At 45.6% G+C, this 26598-nt stretch overlaps 5 protein-coding genes across 15 annotated transcripts in view; 3 read left to right on the forward strand and 2 right to left on the reverse strand.

Moving 5' to 3' along the window:
* The first annotated feature begins 1156 nt into the window (after positions 1-1156).
* bdh2 (3-hydroxybutyrate dehydrogenase, type 2) lies at positions 1157-6018 on the forward strand. Of its 2 annotated transcripts, none has more exons than XM_057034520.1 (10): positions 1157-1237; positions 1980-2070; positions 3366-3444; positions 3817-3913; positions 4318-4426; positions 4720-4780; positions 4952-5065; positions 5454-5512; positions 5585-5677; positions 5752-6018. In XM_057034520.1, exons 2-10 carry the CDS (start codon positions 1999-2001, stop codon positions 5803-5805), a joined length of 738 nt encoding a protein of 245 aa, XP_056890500.1. In that variant the 5' UTR covers positions 1157-1237; positions 1980-1998; the 3' UTR covers positions 5806-6018. The 2 variants fall into 2 exon arrangements, with proteins under 2 accessions (XP_056890500.1, XP_056890501.1); XM_057034521.1 differs by having other exon boundaries at positions 1200-1248.
* Positions 5893-12125, forward strand: si:dkey-162b23.4 (sodium/hydrogen exchanger 9B2). 8 transcript variants are annotated; one of them, XM_057034515.1, is made up of 13 exons: positions 5893-6150; positions 7203-7379; positions 7695-7896; positions 7967-8137; positions 8541-8683; positions 8783-8910; positions 9062-9237; positions 9360-9466; positions 9591-9740; positions 9953-10061; positions 10553-10689; positions 10775-10958; positions 11068-12125. In XM_057034515.1, exons 2-13 carry the CDS (start codon positions 7269-7271, stop codon positions 11127-11129), a joined length of 1680 nt encoding a protein of 559 aa, XP_056890495.1. In that variant the 5' UTR covers positions 5893-6150; positions 7203-7268; the 3' UTR covers positions 11130-12125. The 8 variants fall into 8 exon arrangements, with proteins under 8 accessions (XP_056890495.1, XP_056890496.1, XP_056890489.1 ...); XM_057034516.1 differs by having other exon boundaries at positions 6061-6150; positions 7170-7379; XM_057034509.1 differs by lacking the exon at positions 5893-6150 and adding an exon at positions 6187-7100 and having other exon boundaries at positions 7170-7379.
* A 304-nt stretch (positions 12126-12429) lies between these two features.
* Positions 12430-15298, reverse strand: cisd2 (CDGSH iron sulfur domain 2). The gene is made up of 3 exons (XM_057034522.1): positions 15075-15298; positions 13893-14107; positions 12430-13807 (listed from the first exon to the last, which is right to left on the reverse strand). The coding sequence occupies exons 1-3, from the start codon at positions 15175-15177 to the stop codon at positions 13718-13720; spliced, it is 408 nt and encodes a 135-aa protein (XP_056890502.1). The 5' UTR covers positions 15178-15298; the 3' UTR covers positions 12430-13717.
* Positions 15054-18140, forward strand: dctd (dCMP deaminase). 3 transcript variants are annotated; one of them, XR_008950834.1, is made up of 7 exons: positions 15538-16129; positions 16252-16351; positions 16711-16846; positions 17141-17257; positions 17356-17452; positions 17743-17976; positions 18030-18140. XR_008950834.1 is itself a non-coding variant. In XM_057034519.1 (6 exons), exons 1-6 carry the CDS (start codon positions 15176-15178, stop codon positions 17825-17827), a joined length of 555 nt encoding a protein of 184 aa, XP_056890499.1. In that variant the 5' UTR covers positions 15054-15175; the 3' UTR covers positions 17828-18140. The 3 variants fall into 3 exon arrangements, 2 of the variants coding, with proteins under 2 accessions (XP_056890499.1, XP_056890497.1); XM_057034519.1 differs by lacking the exon at positions 15538-16129 and adding an exon at positions 15054-15195 and having other exon boundaries at positions 17743-18140; XM_057034517.1 differs by having other exon boundaries at positions 15503-16129; positions 17743-18140.
* A 206-nt stretch (positions 18141-18346) lies between these two features.
* Positions 18347-26598, reverse strand: part of tenm3 (teneurin transmembrane protein 3) — a 55633-nt gene continuing 47381 nt past the window's right edge. Inside the window, 18 exon segments of the mRNA XM_057034507.1 lie at positions 18347-20414; positions 20417-20834; positions 20917-21047; positions 21556-21680; positions 21755-21897; positions 21978-22088; positions 22204-22406; positions 22489-22670; positions 22742-22986; positions 23063-23407; positions 23850-23909; positions 23998-24195; positions 24419-24545; positions 24886-25055; positions 25645-25775; positions 25965-26069; positions 26152-26330; positions 26411-26553. Of these exon segments, the coding sequence (XP_056890487.1) occupies positions 20080-20414; positions 20417-20834; positions 20917-21047; positions 21556-21680; positions 21755-21897; positions 21978-22088; positions 22204-22406; positions 22489-22670; positions 22742-22986; positions 23063-23407; positions 23850-23909; positions 23998-24195; positions 24419-24545; positions 24886-25055; positions 25645-25775; positions 25965-26069; positions 26152-26330; positions 26411-26553 (3351 nt within the window). The 3' untranslated portion in view covers positions 18347-20079.

Genomic DNA, 26598 nt, shown 5'->3' on the forward strand with positions numbered 1-26598 from the left:
TTAAAGTGTGTTGTTGTTTACATGGGCTGTGGGAGACTGTGTGATGAAAAGGCACCAAAAGTCACAACGATGTGATTACCTCTCAAGTGTTTTCCTTCGGCTCCATTTGTATGCATTATTATCATTTTCCTTCACTGAGCTGCGTTTCCTGGTGCTTCTATTGTGAAAAGGTTTCCCTTTAAATCTGCTTTAATACCTTCGACCAAAGAGATTGTGCTCATTATTGTCTCATTGCTTATCAAAAGATAAACAAGATAGTTAATTTAAAAGAAAATTGATGCCCACGCACCATACTGAGAGAGCGGAACATATAACACCACTATAGGCATGAATATGAGATAGTTTTCTTTTTTCTTCAGAGACCTGTTGTTACTGCTCATGGAAAGGGAATGTTTCCACCTCACAGGCTAATAGAGGCCACTCTATAATTCGCTTTGAAGAAATGCATAGGACTCTCAAAAGGGCAGTGAAACCTGGACGGATAACTGGAGGGCAAAGCAGATCTCTCTGGAGTTCAAAGCCAAAAAGATTGATGGACTGATGATTGAATACTGGCGTTGTACTGTTGTTACTGTCTTTTGGTCTTTAAACCTTTTAAAACACACACTTCTCTTCAAGCTGCAAGGGGAGGTTTGGACCAAGCTAATGCACGTATTAATTGATATAAAATAATGCTTTTATCTAAGACTGGGCATTCACCATAATCCCTGGTGGAAATGCATTCTATCCTGTTGTTTTTATAATTAGCTTTATTCTCAGAGCACATGAAAATAAAAACAGAACAGCAATGCAAGAAAATAACTTTCTGATCTTCATATGACCAAAATAAAATAATTATTGTACAGCTGCCAAATATAGTTATATTTTTATTTTCAAAAATAATTATCACTTTTAAGCCATTAATGAATTTCCTTGTTAATGTAACATTAGTCAGGAAGATAATAATTTTCTGCTCCTTCATTAATCTCTACCCACCATAAAAGAATAAACTGAACAGTTGCCTTTCTTATTCAATTAATTGTTCTTCAAAACAATGTTAAAAATAAATCCAGAACTTTATTAAACCGATTAATGACGCCTGAGCTCCACGCACGCGAAGTTTGCTTGGACAATTTTAAATAAAGTTAATTTGGAAAAAACAACAACCTGCGAACACTTCCTGGTTTTGAACCAATAGCAGCGTGAAAGACCGTCACGTGGGTCTGCTCGGGCTCTTGAGGCTGACAGAGTTGGAAAGGTGAGTTTTCAGTAAGTGAGATTTAAATCCAAACTGGGGGGGAATTGCTAATCTGCCATGATTCTTGTCAGCGTAACGTACTAAAACCTGGTGTTTCCGAAACAAGTTCAGAGAATCGGATTTACGAGTACAGACGTGTCGACAGGGGGTAAAGATCATGAAAATACAGGCCCAGTCGCTCCAGCTGCAATTAAACAACTGACATTTCGAAGAATATGATGAATATCACCCAAACTAGGTTAATTCATTCGTTCGCTGTCGGGTAAAGGTACTTTAAACCACTCTGCAGTGTGCATTTTCAAGCAACAGCATAAAACAAAAAAGCCACGTTTGGAAGACTTCTGAAATTATATACATATTTGGTCATGATCTGTCATTTAAAAAAGACTGTTATTGCACCAGTTGATCACCTGTAAAAAGTTTTCTCTGCATAGGCAAGACTATTGAGAAACTTTCTAACTAGTTAGTTATTGCTTTACCACCAAACAGCCAATTCTGTGACTTATTAAGCGGCTTTAACTCTTGTGTCACCGGTCAGCGTTGTTATCAGTGTTTTGTTATTTTTGCATGAATTCTGTCACTTTGTTTTGAGTAAAAGGAAAAATTTGAGGTAATAACTGCCATCATTGGGCACCGAGCCCTCCCCTCAGTGGCTCTTTAAAGTCATCAGCCATCTTCCATGAGAGAGAAATGCCTGTTGGTGCTATAAAATACTGGGCTTCTCTTTCTGTTCTGATCCCAGCTGCAGAAGAAGGTGCATCATGGGCCGCCTGGATGGGAAAGTGATCGTTCTGTCTGCTGCTGCGCAAGGGATTGGACGTGCTGCAGCAATGGTAATGAAAACTCCCTCGCCACAAAAAATAGTTTAATTTACAGGTTGTATTGTGTTTTCTCTGTTGTGTGTATATATATTCAATATGTACTTTATTAATCCCCGTAGGGAAATTGAATTGTAGTAGCAGCCTAATGTGGATTAATGTAACTGTAGTCTAGGTTTTGTATTTACAAAGTATAGAAATAGAATAAATAAATACAAATAAGATTAGAACGTTATAAGCATATATACAGCATATATTATAAGCATATATATAATATATACATAATATAATATATACATATTATAAGCATTATAAGCATTATATACACAAGTATAGAATAAAATAGAAGTAAAATTACAACATAAACATTAGACAATTATTGTTGAGTGGGTTTGGATGAATTATAGAGTTTAATGGCGGACGGCAGGAATGACTTCCTGTACCGTTCCTTGGAGCAGCGAGGCTGCAGGAGTCTGCTGCTGAAGCTGCTTCTCAGTTTGTCCACTGTGTTGTGGAGGGGGGGGGGGACTGTCCATGACTGTCCGCAATTTCAACACACATATATATATATATATATATATATATATTTTACCACATTCTTTGCTTTTTATAGTACATATTGGAGCTTTTAGTAGTCCGGGCGTCTCGCGAGGGTTTTAGTGACGCGCACATTGTTCAAACATTCGATCATCTCTATGTTGTTGTGCAGAAACAGCCTTTTTGACTTTGCAGAGGATGCACTAGACTGCTGTGTGCAGTAAATAACTGTGCTTCAGTAGTGGCTCTTGAAATTCAGAACGATCCTCATGCCCCATCTACAGGTGCATGGAACAGCTCCCTTTAAAATCACTGACCCCCACCTCCTTGCGCATCCTTGTGGAGATTGGGTCATTATCTCATCCCTATCTCTGCCAGCGATGCCTTTTTTTGTGGAAGTGTGGAAGAATTCATATACAGAGGCGTCTGCGTGCCTCTCAGATCATCAGGGTCAGATGGCATTAAAATGTAACATTTGGTGTCAGGGGGTCTGTTGAGTTCTTGCCATTTGGTCATTAAGAAGAATAATTTAATGATGCAGTGTTCTTGGTGCTTAATGGTGCAGTCATTTCATCAGCTATAGTAGTAGAAGTGATTTGATGCTGACTGTTGGAGCATTATGCTTCGAAAATGACATCCCGCAACTGTAGATATTCTATTTTCTGGCCTTTTTTCATCATCTTAATGAGGTTTAATGACGTTTGCCTGTAGAAAATGTGGTTTATTTGGAAGTTCTTCAACATGATTTGTTTGTGTGTAATTTTTATCTGCAGGCATTTGCGAAGGAGGGAGCTCAAGTCACCGCAACTGACATCAATCGAGAGAAGCTGCAAGAGCTCGACAGCATCCAAGGTCTGAAATTTGTTGACTTTGTCGCCACCTGCTGGCGGAACATGTGCAGCGGCGCTATTTTGTGTGACTATGGAAACTGATTTGGATTTTAGCAGCAGAAACAATAAATAATTAATCTCATCCCGAGGGATTTAAATTGATGTAAAACAGAGGAAAATAAATGTAATTTCTGTTAAAAAAAAAAAAGTTTACAGTTATAGAGGAAGTTGATATGAAATAGAATAGATCATTTGCGGGAAAGAAAAAAATATATACCGGTACATATATATATATATATATAATAAACTTTTTTTTTTTTTTAACTTATTTGATTGTTATGCAGAGAATTTTCCTGACTGGGTCTGGCTTCACCACAGTTCTCCTCACCCACAGGCATCAGGACCAAAGTGGTGGATGTGACCAAGAGAGACCAAGTGGAGGCGCTGGCCATGGAGCACGACCATGTGGACGTGCTCTTTAACGTAGCTGGGTACCGTCCCTATCGGCTGCTTTTGTATTTAGTGCTCATTGTTATTGACAAAAAGAAAAAATCCTCACTGATGTGTTACACCTTTGGATGCATTACATCGTAACTAAAATACAGTTTAATTTACTGGTTTACTTATTAGTGCCGCAATAAGCCGTCTTCATTTTAAGCATCTTGGTCCCCCTGCTTAACTACATTTCTAAAACCCCCAAACCATCAGCTTTAAGCTCTGCTTGACCTCATGAAAATCTCCTTAACAAAGGTCAAGCAAATTGACAACCCCAGTACGGTGTTGAGGGGATGCTACTTGACCTCCGGCCTCTTTTCTTTTCAGCGTAATACACAATTTGCCTATCAAACTCCTGTTTTCGCACATTTGAATGAGAATACTTGAATGTCGTCTACAGCTTCGTGCACCACGGCACCATTTTGGACTGCGAGGAGGTCGACTGGGACTTTACCATGAACACGAACGTGCGGAGCATGTATCTGATGTGCAAGGCTTTCCTGCCTAAGGTGATGGCCTCCCGCTACACGCTACTTACGTTTTAAACTCCCGCGGAGAGGAACGATGGCGCGGCCGAAAGGCGACATATGCTTTTATTTTGCTCTCATCCCCGTTCTACCTGGATTAGCTGCATTACTCTGAGCCTGTGGCATGATGGGAGGCCCAAACGCTAATCCAGCTTTAGCCACAAACTAGCCAAACTGGCCTAATGAGGACTTTTTTAACCGGAACGCGGCCAAAAGGTGTGAGGGTTTACAGCCCTTCGCACCAAACTTCTGATTAATTTTTATTTTTTTTTTAGATGTTGGCAAAGAAGTCGGGAAACATTATCAACATGGCATCTGTTGCATCAAGCATAAAAGGTAAATGATCCCCCCAACACACACACACTCCCCAACCAGGCCCTCCTCAACGAATGACAGCAGGACAAAAATGACGCTTTAATTAAAAGGCCTTTGAGTTGTTGAAGGATGACAATTGTAATCCTCTTAGATGAGATTTCTGTGTGTGTGTGTGTGTGTGTGTGTCCTCAGGTGTTGTGAACCGGTGTGTCTACAGTACCTCCAAGGCTGCAGTGATCGGCCTCACCAAATCAATAGCCGCAGATTTCATCGAGCAAGGCATTCGATGTAACTGCGTTTGTCCTGGTGAGTTACAGGTACCCTAAAAACAACAGTCCTTATATTTTCCCTCTGGATTTGTAGCATTTCTGGGGTGATTTGCAAATCTTTGGCCTATATTCAGTTAAATACACGACAAAGACGTGATTCTTTGTGTTCTGAAAAACAGTTTTTATTAATATGGCCGTTGGCTGTTGCTGGAATTGTCCGACGGCTGCTAAAGTTTCTCCAAAACCCACCTAAAGAAATTCATCCTGCTCTTTCCTGCTCTTTTTATTCATTTTTTGGCAGAAACTTGAAATATCTTGTCTTGGAACTGTTGTTTTCTATCTGCATAATAAGACATTTTACTATTAGATGATGACACATTCGAATTATCTCCTAAATACAACTTGAACGCAACCTCCTTTTCCAGGTACCGTTGATACTCCATCCCTGAGAGGAAGAATCCAGGCCCAGGCAGACCCGGAACAGGTACGGCTTCTGCTGTAGCATCAGCGTGTACTGAAGGTTGCAAACGCTCTAACTCGACCTTCTCTGACCCAGGCCTTTAAGGACTTTATGGCGAGACAAAAAACCGGTCGATTGTGCACGGCTGAAGAGGTGGCACATCTGTGTGTTTACCTGGCCTCGGATGAGGTGAGCGTGTGCTGCAGCATGTGTGAATATCCACTAAGGGCAGACAGTTCCACGCGGCTTTCCTTCCATTGTAGTCGGCCTATGTCACCGGGACGGAGCACATCATCGACGGAGGCTGGAGACTCTGAACCGGACGGCGCTGAAGCCAGGAGCTTTTCATCACGTCGGAAAAGCCTCATAATCGAACCGGAAATTCGGAATAATTTGTTTATCGATTGTGGTTGACGGCGACAGTGAATGTACGACCACAGAGATGTTTTCCCTGTATGTTCACGCGTTGTTAAATGCAATCAGAGAGATTTGAGGAGTATCTCATTAAAGGTCCTGACTCTCACCCCCAAGTGACTGCACCAACTTTATCAACAAGCCCTCATGAGCAGGGAATACTTTCCTAGTCTGCACTAATCCCCCTGATTCGAATCTCCCAGCTGCTCTGGCTGTCTCAGGACTGTCAGAGCTACTGAGCAGCCATGGTGAGTTCCCTTTCTTCTTCCATTCACCTGATATATTTTTGAACACCAGGGTAGAAGCGATCGGGAGCGGTAAATTAAACGCACCGTGAGGCGTTCACTTACGGAAACTGACAGGTCGAACACGCAAGCTAGTAGGGTTTAATCCAACATCGGACAAAAATGGAGCTGGTTCTTGACGCGTTCCTCTCGGGTTTTTATATAAACCACTTCGATGAAGTTCAATTAGGGGTGAGCTGATGTATTAAGCCGGGTTTTGGTGATTGGGTCGAACCTGTGGTGAACGTAGCACTAGCATCGAGTCCCAGCGTGTGTAGTTGACAGCTACGGTTCTCGGCTTGTTGAATCATATACGTTTAAAGACACGTTGTCTTAGATCGATACGGCCTCGACTAAAACGACAAATCGATCTTTGTTCTTTTTTCCCCGTCTTTCTGTCAATTGACTACCATAAAACTGCCAGGCAAAGATTATTTACCGGCTTTTGTCCGATAATGGGGTTAGGGAGATGGCTGGATTTAATAACACTGTAACATCGGCTGGAGCCATGGCGGCGTCCGCCGGCACATGTGTCCACTGACCGAAGCAGCAGCAGAAACACTGGCTTTGCTCAGCTGATGAGCTGCGGATTGAGGGCTTCCGGCGACCGAGGGGGGGTCGATCATGGCAGTTGCCGGCTAACCTACTTCCCCTGAACCATCCGCGGCTACCTGAAGCTAACCGCGGCTACGTGGACCATATGGCCGAGCTGTTGGCATCGATTAGTCCGCTCCAAATTGGATTAACTAACGCCTGTCCTTGTAAGCACTGGTCAAAACATTGTAGTAATTTGACGGGAATCACGCCGCAAAGTTGGTTGCGTTCCCCGGGTATTTAAATAGCATCTAATAAGAGCCCCGCTTTCGCCGCGGCAAATTGGATCAGAAGTGAAGAAGCGGCAGTAGTAAAACAAGGTGACGTCACATCAAAGTCCCTCGCATCCGTTGATCGTTGCTGATTATCTTAATTCCGCGCGTGTCCAGTGTTTTCAGATGCAGTTCTCCTTTCGTCGCTAGGTGGCGCTGTTGGACCTTAACCTTTAGAGCCTTCTCCCACCGGGGCTACACTCGGCGCAAGTTGCCATGGAGGACGCACAGCCCAGACCTGTTACCCCAGAGCCCAGTCCGGCTCCCAGCCCGGTTCCCAGCCCACTGCCGGACAGAATCTCTTTACCAGGTGCAAACCACGTGGAGGTATGTTGTGCTCTGATTTTAACCCTCAATATAAAGCAGTCAGACAAAAAGTCAACTATTTACTTAAGACTAAATGTCCAGTTATTTATTGTAATCCTAACGTGAGGTGTCAACAAGAAGTCATCCGTTGTCCTCCGTTTCCAACATCTCTGTTTCCGAGTATCTGCGCCACTGTTTGGACTTGCTGCAGGATGTTGCCTCATATCTGTTCTGGGCTTTATCTTTAGATAACTTAACTTCAACCCCACGCGGCTGCCTTCACAAATGTGGTGGAATGTCAACAACGCTGACCTGCTCTTGTCTGTTGATCTCCAGCACCTGAATGTGAACCAGATCCAGGTTGTAGTGCGGCGTTGCTCCAGCCCCAACGTCACAGAGGAGACCACCTATTTTATTCCCCGAAACCCATTGGTGGATGCTGGTACCAACACCGACCCGCCGGTGGTGTGCTGCCCCCTGCTCCGCAGGTTCTGTCCGTGTCCGCCGAGAGGCCTTCTGGCTTCTCTCGTCACCAAAGGTAGGCGGTGGAATGTTGTTGGCTCGGCTTCTTATTCACCGGTGACCTGACGTTTTACTGTCCCCGTCAGTCCTGTTGGCGGCGGTCCTCTTTGGAGTGGTGTGGTCCATCACGGAGGACGAATGTCTCCCGGGGGGCAACCTCTTTGGCGTCACAATTCTCTTCATCTGTGCGGTCATTGGTGGCAAGTTGGTGTCTCTCATCCGGCTGCCCCGACTTCCACCGTTCCCACCTCTCCTGGGTAAAACGCCTTCATTTGCTCTTTATTTCCAATCGCTCACATATTGATGGTGCTGTCTTGAACTCCCTCTTGGAGCTTTATCATTAGCTTAAATGAGCCTTGAGCTCACGAGAGAAATCCAAGCTAAGCTAGTTTGTTTACACGTAGCATCCATTGGTAGGTCAAAGGTCAGGAGGAACTGATTTCATTCATATTCCCACATTGAGCTTTTTTCCATCTGTTCTGTCGTGGGAACATGTTTTTAATGTAATTAGAGACAGCGGAGTTTGGAGTTTTCTTTGATTTGTGACACCCGCCAGTCCGACTGTGAGTCTCTCCGTCTCGCGTGCCAACCCAAACACTGGGAATTCGCCGTGCAACAGTATCCGCGTGAGATCCCCTCACTCCCTCTGCTGCATCGCAGGTATGCTGCTGATGGGCTTCCTGCTAAGAAACATCCCAGTCGTGACCAGAGGGGTGTACATCAACTACAGATGGTCCGCCTCGCTGAGGAACATCGCCCTGGCCGTCATCCTGGCCAGAGCAGGTCTCGGTTTGGATCCCACGGTCTGCATCTACTTCAGATTCCAATTGTACATCCTTCAGTCTCCCCGGTGATGTTGTCCACGTGTAAAGCTCACGGTGTGTGTGTTTCTGTGCTGTCAGGCTCTGAGGAAGCTCAAGTCGGTGTGTGTGCGTGTGGCAGCTGGACCCTGCCTCGTGGAAACGTGCACCACAGCTCTGATCTCTCACTTCCTCATGGGTCTGCCCTGGGTGTGGGGCTTCATCCTCGGGTAAACACAACGCTGCTTATCAGCCCTCCACTCTCCATTTCGCTCCCAAAAAACATGCTTTTGCCGCTCTTCCACTGTCAAGGACGCGTGTAATGTTTGAGTCGATGAATACTGAACATACAGAAATAAAACAACATCCCCTCTGTTGCAGCTTTGTGCTGGGTGCTGTTTCTCCAGCTGTGGTGGTTCCGTCCATGCTACTGCTGCAGAAGGACGGCTATGGCGTGGAGCAGGGCATCCCCACCCTGCTGATGGCCGCGGGCAGCTTCGACGACATCCTCGCCATCACGGGTTTCACCACGTGCTTGGGTGTGGCCTTCGCTACAGGTATCCCGTCAATGCCTGTGATTGTTTTCATCGCGGAACGCCGTCATGGGTTTTCCACGGGGCGGGTACACGTTGGAGCCCGGGCTCATTTAATGGTGCGTTGTCTTCGTTGTTGGCTTAAGGCTCCACCTGGTACAACCTGCTGAGAGGTGCCCTGGAGGTGGCTGGGGGATTGCTCGCCGGGGTTCTTCTCGGCTTCGTCATCCAGTATTTTCCCAGCGTTGACCAGGTAGGCGCGCTCATCGGCCTGTACCCAGACATCGGCGCCTTTCATCGGCCTTTCATCAAGACATTGCGGACCAAAGAAAAAATGCTTTGCTGCATGTATTTATTTGCTTGTATTTTTCTGCTAGAAACATGTTGTAATGAAGCGCTCCTTCTTGGTCCTGGGTCTGTCCGTCTTTGCTGTGTTTGGCAGCAGCGTGGCTGGTTTCCCCGGTTCTGGAGGCCTCTGCACCCTTGTGCTGGCATTCCTTGCTGGCCTTGGCTGGGGCACAGAAAAGGTAATAACGTGCACGTGCTTATCTGAGCTGCCCCGCCCACAGGAATCTCTGCACCCTGCATCATTTGGAGAGATTTGGGACTAATTCTTTACCTCTAGGATATATGTATATATATTTAAAGCCTACAGTTTCTGACTGGTCCCCCAGTAAGATCCTCATGGGCCTTTAACTGGTGTCTTCACTTAAAGAGAATCTGTCCTGTTTGTCTCCAGGCACGTGTGGAGGAAGTGGTGGGATGGGCCTGGGATGTGTTCCAGCCACTGCTCTTCGGACTGATAGGAGCAGAGATTAGAGTGTCAGAGCTGGAGGGGCATACAGTCGGTGAGGCAGCACACACACACACACACACACACACACACACACACACACACACACACACACACACACACACACACACACACACACACACACAACATAAATAACTGGTCCGATGGCTCCTATTGCCGTTGACATTTAAATGTGGGACTGAATGTAAATTTGTATCTGCATAGGCAAAACTCCGTAAACTCTGTGGCTTTTTCTTTTTCTTCCTTTATCCATTATAAATCATCGATTTCACCATCCACGTCACGTGACTTCATCCTCTGTTTGCACAACTATTCATACTGTTCATGTTGTCAGGTCTTTATCCACGTTGGATTTTAACGCTATGATATGACTGTTTCAGGCAAAATGGCATTTTAGGATGAAACGGTTTCATTTTTTCACAGACTTGTAGCTGTTTGCCTGCAGCTCTGAAAACAGGAAATGCTGATTCGACATAGTATATAGCAAGAAAAACTCAACACTGGCTGTCCCACTTTTGCCTGCAGGTCTGGGCGTAGCTTCTATGCTCATCGCTCTGCTGGTCCGAGTCCTCTTCACCTACATCTGTGTGTTGTGTGCCGGCTTTAACGTGAAGGAGAAAGCCTTCATAGCTCTGGCATGGATGCCCAAAGCCACAGTTCAGGTATGTGCGCACTCATTGAATGTTGTTTTACTGGACTTTCTTCAGTGGGTTTTGAGGAGAAGCCCGTTTTTCTGCTCTTTTTCAGGCTGCTATAGGCTCCACGGCTTTAGACATGGCCCGGACTAAGAACGACCTGCAGCTGCAGAAGTACGGCATGGACGTGCTGACGGTGGCCGTGCTGGCCATCCTCCTCACGGCTCCTGTTGGAGCGCTCATCATAGGGCTCGCTGGGCCTCAACTCCTCCAAAAACCAAAGAGCTCTGTCAGCAGTGAGCGAGTCAAACCTACTTTATCAGCTTTTTTATTAGGAATGTAAAGATCCTACACGGGGGACTCTTTGATTTTAAACGGCCCTCCCTTTCTCCGGCTTCTTCTCAGGCACGGCAGCAGCGGGCGAAGATGAAGACGAGACTCCCGTCACTTATGAGAGCACCCTCTGACGCCGTCTGTACATCTGGCGCGCCTCCACAGATGAGCTTCCCTTTAGCCACCACGTGGCTCCTTTTGTCTCTTATCTGCCAGTCGGATCCTGATGTTCTTTAAAAAAAAAAAAAAAAAAAAAACGCAACAAGAACACTTGATTCGCTGTATTTATGGTGCCGTCTGCTTTGATATTTGAAGTCTGAATTCCGACTCAAGCTCTGAGCCAGAATTTCGCAATCCAAGATGGCCGCCCTGCGCGCCGACAGCGAATGAAGGTATAAGCGACACTGTTTGCACACCGAATCCTCCGCTTGGGTTGAAGTTGTGCCGTCAGCACCGTGCAGCTTCTACGGGCGTCCGCCGATGGTGTTTGCAGGTCCATCGTATCCTCCAGGTTTTTTTTTTTTTAAGAGTATCAGGTTCTAAACAAATGATCGCACCCCTCTGTTGACACCACAATGCCGTGTGAACAACAAATAGATGTTTGGTTTGGTTTCTGACTGAATGTGCTCGTTACGCGGTCACTAAACCGCGGTCACAATAGTGTTTTCATAGCATCGATGTCAGCTTTAATTCTTCTGTGTCTGTGTTTGACGTGAGCCAATCACATGTTGTTTTAGTTAAAGGTCAGTTAAATAGGTTTTAGGCGTTTTGCACTCTGTACCACGGTTTATTTATAACTTGATTTAATGCAAATGTTTTTGTTTCATTTTTGTGTCCACGGCAGGAATTATTTAGTTTTAAGCCTTTATGTAATTAGTTTATAAGGAGCAGAGGTTTTTATCCACGCTTCTTCTGAATCAGAATTTTTCTTTCTTTATTGAAAGTTGACCTCTTTCAGTCACTCTTTGTTACATATGGCTTTTTTTTTATTATGTTAACCTGTTTTTGTGTATTAATTTCTATTTAAAAATGTTGAGGTGTGTTTTATAGTCATTATTTATGATAGCGTGACTTTTTTCTACTGAATATTCTGTTAAACAGAAATGTTATAATAAACAAGTGTAATGGTCCTTCGGCTGGCAGGATGTGTTGTTCCAGGATGCAGCATATTTAACTTTCACATCACCTTTTAAATTGTATTTCTTTACCTAAGATGATGTCATTCCATGCTTGTTTTTCATGGGATTGGGATTCATTCATAAAAGCCCTGTACTGTATTTAGTGATCCCAGGTTTAATTTTAGTCACAAGATGTGGGGAGATTGTAAAACATTTATCTTTATAAAAGCTCAATTACGCTTCCCTTCATTCTGATTAGCTAATTTTGAACTCTACTTTCTATAACATTGTAGCATTTACTAACATAACCAACAAATAACAATATAACCTACGTTTAATGCACTTTGAGCTTCAAATCTTTCTTATATCTAAAAAATAGCAGCAACTCATCTGATCAAAGCTTGAGTTGCATGTTACATTCAGATTTTATAAAAAAAAAGTTACATGTTAAAGCCAAAACGCGCTTAAACACTTGCACGTACAATATTATCACATCTATTTTTTAAAACATGTATGCCAGCAAGCAGTCACATATGAATAAAGATGTTATGACATTAGAGGCAAGTTCCCGTTGGTGGGAATTAAACTAAAAGAACTTGGTTGACTCAGAACCTTGTTGAATGATCTAGATCAGGGCTGCCCCCACTCTGTCCTCCCTGCCAGGTTTTCTGTCCCAGCAGGCACAAAACACTTTAACCACAAAAGTAATTGGCTTGTCTAGCTGGTAAGACAGAAATCCCGGCCTTCGAGGACTAGACCTGGACTGTCTTGCTCATTCAGGTCAAAGAGATTTAAGGAAATTCAGCTGGACTCCTTTAAGTTGCCAAAGTCGTGCCTTGTTTTGGTGTGATGGAAGCCAGAACTTCTGTTTCTTTTGAGTAATGGACCCCTCTGATAGGGTTCTTACCCAATTGTCTCAATGGGCTGATGTGGGTCTTCTTTCCAATTTGTTTCTGGCAGTTCTTGGAGTGCTGGGATATTTGTACCCTCTCCTCACAGCCTATCACTTTCTTTAAGGTTCCAGAGGGAAGAAGAGATGTTAAATCTCCCTGGATCTCATCAAATTTGGAGGATAGTGCATCAATAGTGAAACATTGATTATTGATTCGCTGATGAAAAACTAAAGGTAGTCCAGTTGTATTTCCTTAAGCAGAGAGTTCCTGTCCTAAATGATGTCTACAACGTATGAAGCAGCCTTCCAGACACACAATAACTTACATCATTTCACAGCCATAAACGTGACCTAAGCATGAATTAATTTGGCAAAAGCAAAAGGCAATCTGAGAATGGTGTTTATAACAATGAACGCCGCTGGAGAAATACAGTACAACGCGGTGAATAAAAGGTTGTAAATGGGAACAGAACACACTGAATCACAAACTTTAGTGGGGAAATCTTCCAGGAAGGATCGATAATAAGTTATTAAAGAGTTACAGCATTTGTGTCTGAGTCCTCCCCCACACAGAGCGCCTGGTCCCCATTAGAGCTAATGACAAAAACTAAACAGAGTCACCAAACGAGTCAACATGACAGTGACAGCGATGGGGGATGTGGATTGTTGTTAAAAAAAGTAGCCAAACAGGTAAAAAGTAATCTGCGATCTATTACAATATCTTCTTCTTAAGAATGAGCGGTCCCACGTTGTCCCCAGTCAGCTCATTGTGCTTTAAGTGAGACTTATCACAAACAGGAAACTAAAACAGGAAAGAATATGTTTTTTTTTAAGGTCAGCCAAGCAAACAGACGTAGCATTTCAAGCGTCATTAAGTGGAGACCTACGGTTTTGGAGCGCCAGCAGCGACAGTAGCACACGTTGGTGCTGTTCAGGTCCTCGATGTCGATCTCGTTCACCACTTTGGGGTTCTCTTTCTGAATCTTCAGGTTAATCAGGCAGTCCCGCTGCTTCTTCTTCTTCGGCAGGAAGGGCCGAATGGTCAAATAGCCCAGCAGAGCCAGGATACCCAGGAGCGGCAGCAGCCGGAGCCACTCGGACACTAAAGACAAGATGCGAACATTTTAACGTGCACAGGTTAGAGGCTTCTATAGCAACCTAACTTGAATAGGGTTTTTTTTCTCTCATATATTAAAATAAGCTGAACATCACTGATTCCATCACAAAGGGGAGCACATGGACCATTGGTTTGTATGAATGTTATTACACTTTACAATTTTCCTATTGATAAAATAGTACAAATGAGTTAAGAGGCTCAGTTCATATTGGAGATGATCCTTTATGGTTATTTAGTTTTAATCTACAATGAATGAAAAAACTTTATATCATAACAGGCGAGTTAAGTGCCTAATTCAAGAGGCAGCAATAACAGTTTCTCTATTGATCGTTTCATGTCTTTGGAAAAGAAAAATGCAATATTAATGTTGCCTAAAGCCATCAGGTGACAGGTGAAACCGTTCTCTCCTTTCAATATTCACCAAAACGTTGCAGCTAGTTTAGCTTTTCGGGCTATTTTTAGGCAACATTTGAACCTTCTCAATGGTCCGTGACGGAAGAAGGTCGAGTTAAAGTGGACTTTCACTGGTTCTCGGAACAACATTCTTCAGTATCGGTGTTCCAGAGCCTGAACACCAGGGAGTCGAAAGTGAGTTAATGACTGACTTTAACTCGCTGAAGATGGATTAAAAGCCCCCATTGATATTGAGTTAAAGCCTGGCCGGATTTAGTATGTTAATACAGCAGAGGATGCAAATATATTACAGATTTTCAGATGACATTCACACCCACGAACAACCTGTCCAGTTTAGATCGCCTGTACCGGACACTGGTTATTAAGGCCACAACAGAGTTAAACTTCCGGTAGAAAAAGGAGTAAATAAACGACAGTAAAGCCCTGGAGAAGCCCTGTCAGTCACAGGAGGGCAACGTGCAGGCTCTTGGGTCCAGAAGAGCCAGGGGTAACGAAGTTATGTGCAGAAAGTCGGGGCAACACGCTGCTCCTCTTTTACCTGTTAGCCTTGCAAATCCACCGATGGTTTCCGGAAGCGGAATCCTCTTCAGATAAGCTGGAAGCTGGACTTTTATTATCCTGGAAATAGTTTCCAAAACCATGGTGACGTTCTTAGTGTGGTAGGTATTTTGTTGCACTTGGTTCCTGTGGTTCTTTCATGTCATTGCGTATATTTGTAAGCGCAGTGTGTCGCCGGTACGTAAGGTTCTGTCGTGAGCGTTTGGGAACCAAACGAGAAATGCGTAAAGGCTTTCCTGAATACCACAACGAACGTCTTACGTTGTTACGTCACTTTGCGTGACCAATCAACCCCGGAGGAGTTGGTGGCATCTGATTGGACAATAGGAATGTATCGCGAGGAGTTGCCGACTTCCGCAACTTTGTTGTTTTCTTTATCTAAACGACGCCAACTAACTTATTTTTTTGTTTTTAAAAAAAAAAGCAATTTGGATTTCCTAGGTGTTATTAAACGTTTTACTTCTATTCGTAAAAAAGTTACAAAGCCAAGGAAAAGCTTTTCCTTTGTAGGAACTTGGAATTTCATTTTTAGTCCTTAATCCTAAATGGTAGGAAGAATCTTGACTTCAAGTGACAGTCTACTGCACTTTTTCTCCTCGGTTGTGTCCTGTCCCCATCTAGGAGAAAACCATTAACTGACCCAAATCTCTTAAATTATACATATAAAAAAGCTTTTAGAGCCGCTCTATATTTTCAGCCAGGTTTGTGAGTTTATTTGGAAACAAATTTCCCCACAGTTTGGTCTTCCAGACAACGGATTTCCTAACGAACATCCCAACCTTCTTCATAGTAATAGTTGCACATCTAAAATGATTGCATGCAACTTTACTGTTTCATAGCCAAAGATGAATTTACCATATTTTTATACTGTATTCGTGAATCGGTCGGCATTGAGCCTTCGAGTCTAGACTCTGGGCATTTTATTGTGACTACCCGCGGGAAATTTCTCCAGCTACTTCCTGTTGACTGTCGCGTGTCAACAACCTGCAGAACGATGGAAGAAGATAAAGAAGCGGTGTCTGCACATTTAAACGGGTAGACAGCCCGAACCTTTTTCTACTGTGCATTCAACAAGACGTGTTTTCAACATCACGGTCTGTTAGTAAACGGAACATCTCTTTCTTTCGGTGTGTGTGTGTGTGTGTTTTTCCCTGCAGCGTCTCTACCGGGAAAAGAGAAGACTACCTGGAGTGGCCCGAATACTTCATGGCTGTAGCCTTCCTGTCTGCACAAAGGAGTAAAGATCCAAGTTCACAGGTGTGATTTCACATTTCCTTTGCAGCCAGCAAGATTGAAGGAATAAAGTGATGCAAACCTCCTCGATCATCCAGTTCCTGATGATCCAGTTCTTCTGGTTATGAACTCTACACGTTCCATGCAAAAGTGTCTGATCTAAAATTGTCCGAGTTAAAATTCTTGAAACTGGTCATATGCTCCGTGAAGTTAATAAATCTTATTATTGGATTAAGGTTGTACTCACATCTGCCCTTTGTCATACTTTAGGTGATAAATGAGGGTAATTAATAATTGGATATAAAACGCTAACCTCAACCACCAAGGCCTGGAAATTTAAGTCGTTTGTTTGTTCAAGTATTCTCTTTCCTTTCCCCCCACAGGTGGGAGCATGTATCGTGAACCAAGAGAAAAAAATAGTCGGTATTGGTTATAATGGAATGCCGAATGGCTGCGATGACGACCTGTTGCCTTGGTGCCGTTCCGCCGAAGACCATCTCGACACCAAATATCCTTATGGTGAGAAGTGTTTTAAACACTGAAATCGTTTACAACGTCTAAGAAGAGTAAAAAGGGCTTTAATTGCTATCGCAGGTTTATTGTAGTTTTGCATTCAGCCACCAGAGGGCGATAAAGTCGCGCTGGCGTTTTTTGGGCGAGCAATATATTGATCCACATACAGTTCCCAAGTTCGTATAAGTTCCCATATAAGTTGATTCCGTGTATAAGCTGGTGCACACTGTATGGTCATATCAATATTTCCCTTGATTTCAAATGTTGCGCGCTTCCGTTTTGTGCTCATTGTGATTACAGTGTGTCACGCTGAGATGAACGCCATCATGAACAAGAACAGTGCCGACGTGAAAGGCTGCGCCATATACGTGGCTTTGTTCCCCTGCAACGAGTGCGCCAAGCTCATCATCCAGGCAGGTGGGTGTCTGCGGGTGCGTGACAAACTCTGATGAGTGAGACTTTTTTTTAAATGTGCACAAACGTCTCTGTGTTTGCTTTTCACCTCTTTTCTTTAGGTCTGAAAGAGGTGATCTACCTCTCCGATAAGTACCACAACACCCCAGGAATGATCGCTTCCAGAAGGTTGCTTGACTTGGCTGGGATTCAGTACAGGTACGGGAAGGTTCCTGTCAGCAGGTTACTGTTGAGGGTTATTTTCAGAATTATCTGTTTAATAGAAAATGCAAAATCTTGGCATTCAGACATCAAAAGTTCAGCCCTTTGATGCATGCAGGTCACCGTGCAGCATCAGCAGACGGGAGCTTTTAATGAGCATTGTCAGATTTTACTGTGGGAACATTTAGAGACACAATCAAGAAACCTTGATGGGGTTTTTTTGCATTTTTTTTTAAACGTTTGTGTAAATTTAAAGCTTGTATATTGTATTTCTGATGTCTTGGCAGGCAGTTTGTGCCCAAGAGGACCCAGATCGTGATTGATTTTAACTCCATCAACAAATTTGGAAAACTGAACAACACTACAGAGTAAAAGAACGTGGACGTTTGGCCTCATTGGGTGTGAAAGTGAAACTGGTGATTCGGAATTTCATTTTAAATTTTTATAAAACGTGGCAGAAAATCTCTTAAATTACTTTTTTTTTAAAAATCAAACTCTTTTAACAAATATTCATGGGCATCGGGTGGGTTGCTTCTAAATTCACCTGCAGTAGTTGTGTGTCCTGTTATTTAAAGGGTGTTTCTGCGCCTTGAGGGAAATATTTTAAGACTTTTCTTGCAATGTTGGTTTGGGAGTTGAGTGTCTGAAAATGTGTAAATATGCAAATAAAATACAGACCTGCTGACCTTTCTGTGTCTGTCTGCATTCACACTCAAATTACTATATTTACCTCACATAGTTATAATAGCAATATGATGTACTTGAATAGTTTTAGGGGGTTTAGGAGTTTTTAAGAAGACTAAACATCCATGTTAGGTAAAAATACCAGGTTTAAACCACCCTAACCAATTCCAGTATCTGATGTTTCAATTAACGAGCTGACCAGAAATCTACTTGAAGCAAATGAATTTTTTTATTTTGGGAAAAAAACAAAAACAAACCCTAAGCCAGTAAGATGCTTCTTCATATATGTACATCGTCATGATGGGATGAGAAATGCAATAAACAACCGTCATGGCATGATCTGGAGCTGATATGTCTTTGTTTTTCCATACCTAACATGGCACGTTGTCATCTCATGCTCTCGCTCAACTCCATGATTTATTCCTAGTTAACCTACGCAGGAAAACCCATTTCCTTCGTTAAAAACGGAGGCAAGGACCTTTTTTTTTTAAACCCCTAAACCAGGTGAACAACACACAAACATAAACATCTGCTAATAATCCACACATACTACTAAAAGGCGCATCATTAATGATTCTGACCTTCATAATACAGAGAAGCCTTTGATACAGTAAAGTTTTAAACGCGTCTGACAGGACAAATGACCAGATTTCTCCAAGGTTCCTTCTTCTGGGGGGGTGGGGGGGTGATATGGATACAAAAACAGGTCATGTGACACATTTCCTTTTTCTTACATTTTGGCACCATACTCACTGGTGCTTTCAAGTGAAAAACACATAAAAACTTTTTCAAGTATTTTTTTATTCTTCGCCGTAGAAACACTGTACATTGATTTATGAAAATTAGACAAGATCTGCATTTCAGATTAAACCTTCCCAACAAAATCAAAATAAGACCATAAAACTATCTCTCTCTTTTTTCCCCCACTTTCTCAACCACCTGAAAAAACCCCTCTATGAAGAACACTGACCCACAATCGAGGTGCAAACGGGTTTTTGATTTGACCGACCGTCCCTTTTGAGGGGAAACAAGCAAATGAAGCGATGGTTTATTTCTACTCACGCCCCCATGGGCACACGTCCCACCACTGGTTTCTATTGCAAGCGACACTTAACCATTAATTAAAACGCATCTGCAGAAATAAAGGACCAGGTGAGCCTGGTCCACACGCGGCTCGGATCAGGAGCGCCTGGCGTGTCAGGCTGCTGCTGCTGTTACCATGGTGAAATTAGTGAGTCTTAGTAACTTAAAACAGGTGGGGGTAGCTCATTCCGTCGGGGGACTTGGCTGAGAAGTGGAGGGTTCTTGGTTCAAGACCCGGTGTGGACAAAACACCTTCAGAGCAGTGCCGAGGTGCCCTTGAGCAAGATGCTTAACCCAAATGCTCACATGGGGCCCCGCGATGAGCTGGTGACTCTTCCAGAGGTCAATCCTGCCCAGCCTCCCTGTGACCCCCCCACAGGGATAAAGCAGTCAAGAAAAAAACAAATTCCTTTTTTTTTTTTTTGCACTTCACGGGTGGTTAAATCTGGGTCGGTTCTGGTATTTCTATAGTGACGCTAGTAAAGTACATGTAATGATTTGTAAACATTTTTTTAAATATCACCTTCTGATGTTTAAAAAAAAAAAAAAAGCCCCCAAAACAGGCATTTAAAGTGTCCTGCTTTGTTGCTCGCTCAGAATCCACAGCAGCGAAAGGTTCTGTAGGCCGAAGCGATGGGGGGGGGGGGGGCATCTGGTCCTGCCGACCCGATGCTGAAATCAACGGTCCCGAGTTCAGAACTGCTGCGTGACTGCAGCGCTTCATCAGACAGAGGGGGGAGGCATGCAGCCGGGGACCGAAATGTCGCAGCCATTAAAACGTTTACGTCGGACAGAACTCGGTCGTCCTCGAAGAGGAAACATCGGCGGGTCGACCCGTCCGTCGGCGGACCGCTGTGTTACCTCCGCCCTATTTCGCTCTGACGCAGGAACTGGATGTTGTTGGCGTTGTCGGCCAGTTCGGGGTACTGCTCCACGGAGAGGACGTAGTAGCCGTCGTAGCCCAAAACCTTCCCGCCGCTCAGCAGCTGCCTCTTCTCGCCTTCCGTCCAGAGGCGGACCCCTTCCTCGCCGTCCCGCACGCGCTGCTGCTCGCGCGCCCAGGCGCTGGTCAGAGCCCGCTGCCTCGCCAGCTCCAAGATCCGCGCCTTCTCCTCATCCAGCGTCGTGCCGTAGCGCACGTGCAGCGCCAGAGCCCCGTGCTGCAGCTCCACGTCGGCGAAGCGCCGCGTCTGCCGTTGACCACGGCCGTGGACTGGAACACCGTGACGTTCACGCCGTTCTCCAGCGACTTCCTGCCGGAGGTGAGCCGCAGCGCGCTCAGGTCGTTTTCCGGGAGGCTGGTCTTGATGAAGTAGTGCGTGTCGCGTCCCTCCGCGGTGTAATGCAGCTCCTCCAGGTAAAAAGCGTTGTTCAGGACCGCCGCCACCTTGATGCAGTCCTCGTTGGCGATGTTGAGCGCGTTGGTCACCACGCGGCCTTGGGTCACCGCCAGCATGACTCCTTTCCCGATGAGCGAGCGGACGGTCGAGAACCACAGCCAGGTTTTGTCCTGGTCGGACCGTCGGTGGTTCAGCTGGATTTCTGGCATCCGCTCAAAGGAGAGGAAGGCCCGAGAGAGCCGCGTCACCTCCTGCTGGACTCCTGTGATAGACTGAGGAGGGAAAAAACAGCTCTGTCGGCGAGGAGACGGCAACGGTGAGCGACCACGAACGTCATTTTTGGACCGTACGTACGGGCAGGTCGTCCCACAGCTGGCTCTTTCTCATCTCCAGCGAGGGCTCCGTCAAGTCCGACTTAGGAATGGGGAACCCTGGGATGGCGTTGTGGAGGTGGAAGCCAAACGTGACCAACCAGATGTTTACATCTGCGCGGGGGGGGGGGGGAGACAAGCAGATGGGGAGAGTCAGGACAGAGCGATTCATGGCAGAAGACGTCGGAGGGGAGGAAGACCGAGCACGAGAAGAATGTGTGGGAGTCAGCAGGAGCTCCAGCAGACGTGAAGGTGCTAACTTATGGAGCGCTCTCACAGAACGGTGGGTAATATGTGCGCATGCTGCCGAGGAGGACATGAGGACACGCGAGGGGACAGATGGATGGTGGCGTTGCCAACGTTCAGGCTGCAGGTCACACACCCTGAACCCCATCCTCCGCTCTGTAGCAATGCTGGGCCTCTCTAGGTGGGTCAGTGCTGGACGGGACAGAATTAGGGACAATGGTGGAGCTCTGGAGACGTGTGGGGACAGTTGCAGGTTGCAATGACAGGCTGAGAGTGTTGCATCAGGGTGGACGTGTGATGTAGACCAGGCTCACATTATTATTATCATTTTCAAACCACATCTAAGTTTCCTAAAAGTGGGACTGGAACATCTCACCTGTTACGTATTCTTTGACGTGATGAACTTTGCTGATGGGGTTGTTCCCCCGAAACATGTACAGATTGAAGGGCTGGGGGTCTTTAGCGATGCGGGTCCACGTGCTGATGTCAGGGGTCGTCCATCTGGATGAGACATCGGGACATCATCATTATACAAGCGAGACAGGCGGACCGAAGAAGTGCGTAAGCCCGCCCACCTCCCGGCGGGGATGTCGTAGTCCCTCTCCCCGAAATGCAACAGTCGCGTCAGCGGATCGTAAAGGCCTCCGTGGAATCCAATGACCAGCACAAAGTCCGGGTTGGAATCAAAGTAAACCTCCCCGTAGGCTGTATAATGCACCTGTGGGGACGTGTGCAAAAACCAACTGACGGGCGGTGCCACACAACAGGATACACACACGCGTACACACACGCACGTACCTGCTTCAGCAACAGTCCGTTGTTGCTGAAGACAGCTAGCGGGGTCCCAGTGTTATCACACGCTATGTAAAACTCCTCTCCGCTGCTGAGCTCCATGGCAAATACGTGACCCTGTACACACACACACACACACACACACACACACGCACACACACCAAGGAAAACTCAATCTGATGATGTTGCCTTCAGTGTCAGACGTTAGCGTTGGGTTTTCCGGCGCTCCCACCTGGAAATCGTAGTAAAAAGACGTGATCTCGGAGCTGGAGTGGTTATAGACGTGGGTGATTCTGGTCGGATAGTTCAGGTCAGCGTAGAAGAACTGCAGGTGCTGGCCCAGGCTGTTTTTCGACGCCACCCGTCGCCCCAACCCGTCGTAGCGGTACTGGATGGTCCAGCTGGAGGCTTTACTGTAGACCCGGACTAGACGGCCTAAATCGAGGCAGGTTTGACTTTATGGAGCACGTGACCGCTACTGCGTGAATAAACACTTGCTCCAATGAGGAACACTGACCTTTGGAGTTGTATTCAAAGATCTCAGCTCCCCTCTGTCTCAGGAAGCCGTCTTCGTCCAACCGGTATTGAACGTCACCCAGACGAGTGATTCTGTCCCTCAGGTCGTAACGCAGAGGCGTCAACCGGCCGCTGTTGCCAGGGTTCAGCAAGTGGAGGTTCCCGTTCAGGTCGTAGTTGTACCTGCAAGGCGGGGAGATCCCGGTCAGCACCAGCACGCCGCGAACGCTCGCCGCTCGTCGCAGACGCCTCACCTCCACGCGGTCTTCTCGTTCAAGGACACCGTCTGCAGCCGCCCCTCCACGTCGTACTCGTAACCGTACTTGGTCGTGTTAGCGAACGGCCCGATCTTGATTTCACGCTTGGTGACCCTGCCCATGTTGTCGTACTGGATGGTGATCCAGTACATCAGGGACCTGAAGATCTCGTACTGGATCTCCTTGATGCGGCCGTGTTGGTCGAAGTGCTTGGTGTAAGTCATCACCGCTGTGGAGATGATCTGCGAAAGACAAACCCCCAGCGTTTCCCTCACTGTCACGAACCCGCTACGTTTTTGGTTGGTAACGTTGTCCCACCTGATTGATATCGTAGTAGATGACTCCAAACTTCCCAAACTGCTCCACCTTCCCCGATATATCGTCAAACTGATAGAGGTCGATGGGGAGGGGCGTCTCATTGATCACCGCCTGCATGCTGGTGACCCTGAAGCTGTTGTCGTAGGTGTAGTCAAAGCGGGCGTTCACCATCCCGTCCTCGCTGAAGCGGAATATCTGCCTGTCCACCAGAGGGCCGATCTGGCGATACCGGATGGAGCAGATGAAGCCTTCGCTCTGCAGATTGACGGTCTTGAGCACGCCCGCCATTTCGTCGTACGTAAAGCTGACCCGCGTTGAGTCATAAAGGATCTCAGCCAACTTGTTCTGAGGGAAGGAAAACAGGTCATGACTGTTCAGGACGCATCGACCCTCACATTTGCCCTTAAAGCCACTTCTTCCCTCAAATTTACCCTTAAAGCCACTTCTTCCCTCAAATTTACCCTTAAAGACACTTCTTCCCTCACATTTACCCTTAAAGCCACTTCTTCCCTCAGATTTACCCCTAAAGCCACTTCTTCCCCCAAATTTACCTTAGAGACACCACTTTCCTTAAATATCCCTTAAAGATACCTCTACCCTCAAATTTACCCTTAATGACACTTCTTCCCTCTCATTTACCCTTAAAGGCACTTCTTCCCTCAAACTTACCCTTAGAGACACCACTTTCCCTAAATATACATCTAGAGGTATATTTAAGGAGGCTCTACCCTCAAATTTACCCTTAGAGACACTTCTTGCCTCACATTTACCCTTACACTTGATTTACCTGTCTCCGGTACTTGTACAGTATCTGGCGGCCGGTGCCGAGGTGGGAAACTCTGAGGAGCTGAACCAAAGCAGAAAGAAGAACTTTAGGGTCCGTTTGGTGTTTGAATCTATCCAGCAGTCTGTTCATCGGTCCCTGACAGACACACCTGGCCGTCCTCGGAGTAGTCCACGGTTACAGAAGCGTTGCTCTCTGGAGGGGTGTAGATGTTCCTGTAGTATCCGATGGATCGGATGGTCTGCATGGTGTGGCGGGCCACACTGGGCATCGTGACGGCCGCCAGGCGGCCCCCGGCGTCGTAGTCGAAGATGTACTGGTGCTGGCTGTGCAGCATCAACACCATGGACTTTAACCGGCAGAGACACACACGGGTTAGCGACATTACACTGGCAGGGAGATTAGAGCATCTCTGTAGCCATGGCAACAAACCAATGCATTTCACACCACAGCTCGACACGCTCCGTTTTGAAAGGGTAAGGTCATTGAAGATGTCGTAGTTTCCCTATAACAGCTACTTTATGATCTAAGGTCACTCCTTATTTAGCTACCTAGTCTGTGTTAGTCGGTACCTTGTCCAGGTAAGTGTAGCTCCACGTCTTCCCATCTGCAAAGACTCTGGAAATAATCCTTCCTTGGCTGTCATATTCCCACTTTTCCGTTGTTGGACCCCTCTGAAGGCTTGTCACTTGTCCCGTACTGGACACACACACACACACACACACACGCAGAGTGTACATTTTAAGGCTGTAACTGGAGTCCTTTAAGTCCGAACCCATTATCCTGAAAGCCTTTAACCACAGCTCCATCAGAACCTTTTTCCTGCAGACAGATTCTGTCTCAACCAGAACAATCAAGACATTTTATTAATCTAAAAAGACAAGATGCCGAGTCAACAGAACGGCAAAAAATAAACCTTAATAATCAGGAAAAAGCACTTGAGTTTGCCGGTTTGTGCCTGTATTCTTTCATTCTTCCAACAGAAAATGTGTGTTTGGATCTGTATACATGGAATAGCCTGGAATGTTGAACAGCTTACCTGGAATACGTCAGGTTAACTGACAGTAGTTTGCTGCTCGGAACCCACAGTGTTGGGTGGCCCTGGGTGTCGTAGATGATCTTCAGCTGGAATTTCCTGTGGTCATCATAGATCTTTTCTGTGCGGAGGGAGCGGTCATAATCCACTGACAGCAGGTTCCTTCCGTTCACCTGCGACGGATCAAAGGGAAATAGTCAGTCTGAAGTCATTTAAGTTTGGGAGTGGCAGCGTGGTCAAATGATACCAGTTTATTCCAGTTTGTGTACTAAAGCGTCAATAATTTCAGACGTTTCCTGCAGAATATTATTAGTAGGGCTCCCTCTAGTGGACGAATCACAGAATTAATATGAATTTTAAAAACATACAATAGGATGGGATGAAATTAGTTATTCAGATATTTAAGTGCAGTGTTAATGTTCACATTGTGTATTTAGAGTGTTCACCATGAAAGTGATAATAATATACTCATTAAGAACAGAATCCCCAATTTTACCCTTTATAACACAAAGATTGTAAATGGTGACCCAGTGTGTTCAGTAAAGATAAGGGCCAATGTCGAATGGAATATTTGCTCACTCCAATCAGCTTAAATGCATAAGACTCTGGGCTGAGGAAGAAAATAAAATAATCTAATAAAACCCCTGAAGGGACATGCAAAGGCTCTGAAGTCCAGGTACTTCCTTCCTATTTCTAAAGTTTCATAACTATTTGACAGGTTTGGAGTTTTCTTCATTGTCCCCCGAGCTGGTGAATCCTCACCCTGAGTTTCCTCCCAAACACGACGGTTTTCCCCCGCGCCTGCTCCTTTCTGAACCTCCATTCCACCAAATTTTGGCCGTTTTCTCCCGGCAGTGTCATGTTTCTCCGGACCACGGTTGGATTAGCAGCGCCTGCCAAAGAGCGTGGACGACACCTTGATACCTCTGCTGTGTTACACTGTTTTTGATTTCAATGTCTAAATCGTAGCTGTTTAAATGAGAGAATGAATGTAGCAACATTTCTGCAGACATTTGCAGTTTAAACGTAGCTGCTTGTGTTACTTTGCACCGAGGAAACGCTCCCGTGGTAACGTAGCATACCTGCTAGTATATGAGGCTCCGTCTGGTAGTGTGTTACCATCCCATTTGCATAGACGACTCGTAGTGAGTGGTCATTGCCCATCTGGTAGCTGTTACGCAGTTGGTCTACAAGAGAGAAGGACAGAGAAAACTGTTGAGGATTAAAGACATGAAGGCAACTCGACTTCAACGACTCAGGACACCGTACCCTGCACCAGCATGTAGAAGGAATCCACCGAGGACAAGTTGGTTGTTATGGAAACGTCCTCATCCCTCCCAGAAGTCTCGATGTCCACGGCGACGGCCCCAGACGACATGTCGTTGTGGAGACTGGTGACCATCCCAGTGGGGAAGGTCACGTTCGTCAGACGGCCCTCGCTGTCGTAACTGCGAGGAAAAGTTTGTCTGTCACCGACCTCGATAGAAGAGTTTCAACAGGAGACTACGTGGAATACGTGTTTGCTCACTCATAGAAGGTAGTCCAGCCTATCTGAATGCTTTTGGTTGCCAGCAAGCCGCTGTTGCCATGGTAACTTAACAAGACCAATTCTTGGCCCTGAGCTGCGAGGCTCTTGAGGTAGCCGTTGGTCCCGATGGTTAGCCAGATGACCTAAAATATGCAGAAACCCACAGCAGGGCAAAAGAGCCTTATGAA

Source organism: Takifugu flavidus, chromosome 6 (genome assembly GCF_003711565.1).
Source record: "Takifugu flavidus isolate HTHZ2018 chromosome 6, ASM371156v2, whole genome shotgun sequence".
Classification (NCBI taxonomy): Eukaryota; Metazoa; Chordata; class Actinopteri; order Tetraodontiformes; family Tetraodontidae; genus Takifugu; species Takifugu flavidus.

What these genes read in the sequence shown, in the direction of transcription:
- bdh2 (XM_057034520.1), top strand. Translation starts at nt 1,999, where the DNA reads ATGGGCCGCCTGGATGGGAAAGTGATCGTTCTGTCTGCTGCTGCGCAA. An exon ending in GTGCTCTTTAACGTAGCTGG is followed by an intron (nt 3,914 to 4,317) that starts GTACCGTCCCTA and finishes TGTCGTCTACAG; the next exon opens with CTTCGTGCACCACGGCACCA. An exon ending in ATGTAACTGCGTTTGTCCTG is followed by an intron (nt 5,066 to 5,453) that starts GTGAGTTACAGG and finishes CTCCTTTTCCAG; the next exon opens with GTACCGTTGATACTCCATCC.
- dctd (XM_057034517.1), top strand. Translation starts at nt 15,912, where the DNA reads ATGCAACTTTACTGTTTCATAGCCAAAGATGAATTTACCATATTTTTA. An exon ending in GTGTCTGCACATTTAAACGG is followed by an intron (nt 16,130 to 16,251) that starts GTAGACAGCCCG and finishes TTTTCCCTGCAG; the next exon opens with CGTCTCTACCGGGAAAAGAG. An exon ending in CAAGCTCATCATCCAGGCAG is followed by an intron (nt 17,258 to 17,355) that starts GTGGGTGTCTGC and finishes TCTTTTCTTTAG; the next exon opens with GTCTGAAAGAGGTGATCTAC.
- si:dkey-162b23.4 (XM_057034515.1), top strand. Translation starts at nt 7,269, where the DNA reads ATGGAGGACGCACAGCCCAGACCTGTTACCCCAGAGCCCAGTCCGGCT. An exon ending in GTCTCGGTTTGGATCCCACG is followed by an intron (nt 8,684 to 8,782) that starts GTCTGCATCTAC and finishes CTGTGCTGTCAG; the next exon opens with GCTCTGAGGAAGCTCAAGTC. An exon ending in TGCCCAAAGCCACAGTTCAG is followed by an intron (nt 10,690 to 10,774) that starts GTATGTGCGCAC and finishes GCTCTTTTTCAG; the next exon opens with GCTGCTATAGGCTCCACGGC.
- cisd2 (XM_057034522.1), bottom strand. Translation starts at nt 15,177, where the DNA reads ATGGTTTTGGAAACTATTTCCAGGATAATAAAAGTCCAGCTTCCAGCT. An exon ending in TGGATTTGCAAGGCTAACAG is followed by an intron (nt 14,108 to 15,074) that starts GTAAAAGAGGAG and finishes TCTTGTCTTTAG; the next exon opens with TGTCCGAGTGGCTCCGGCTG. An exon ending in GCTGCTGGCGCTCCAAAACC is followed by an intron (nt 13,808 to 13,892) that starts GTAGGTCTCCAC and finishes TTCCTGTTTTAG; the next exon opens with TTTCCTGTTTGTGATAAGTC.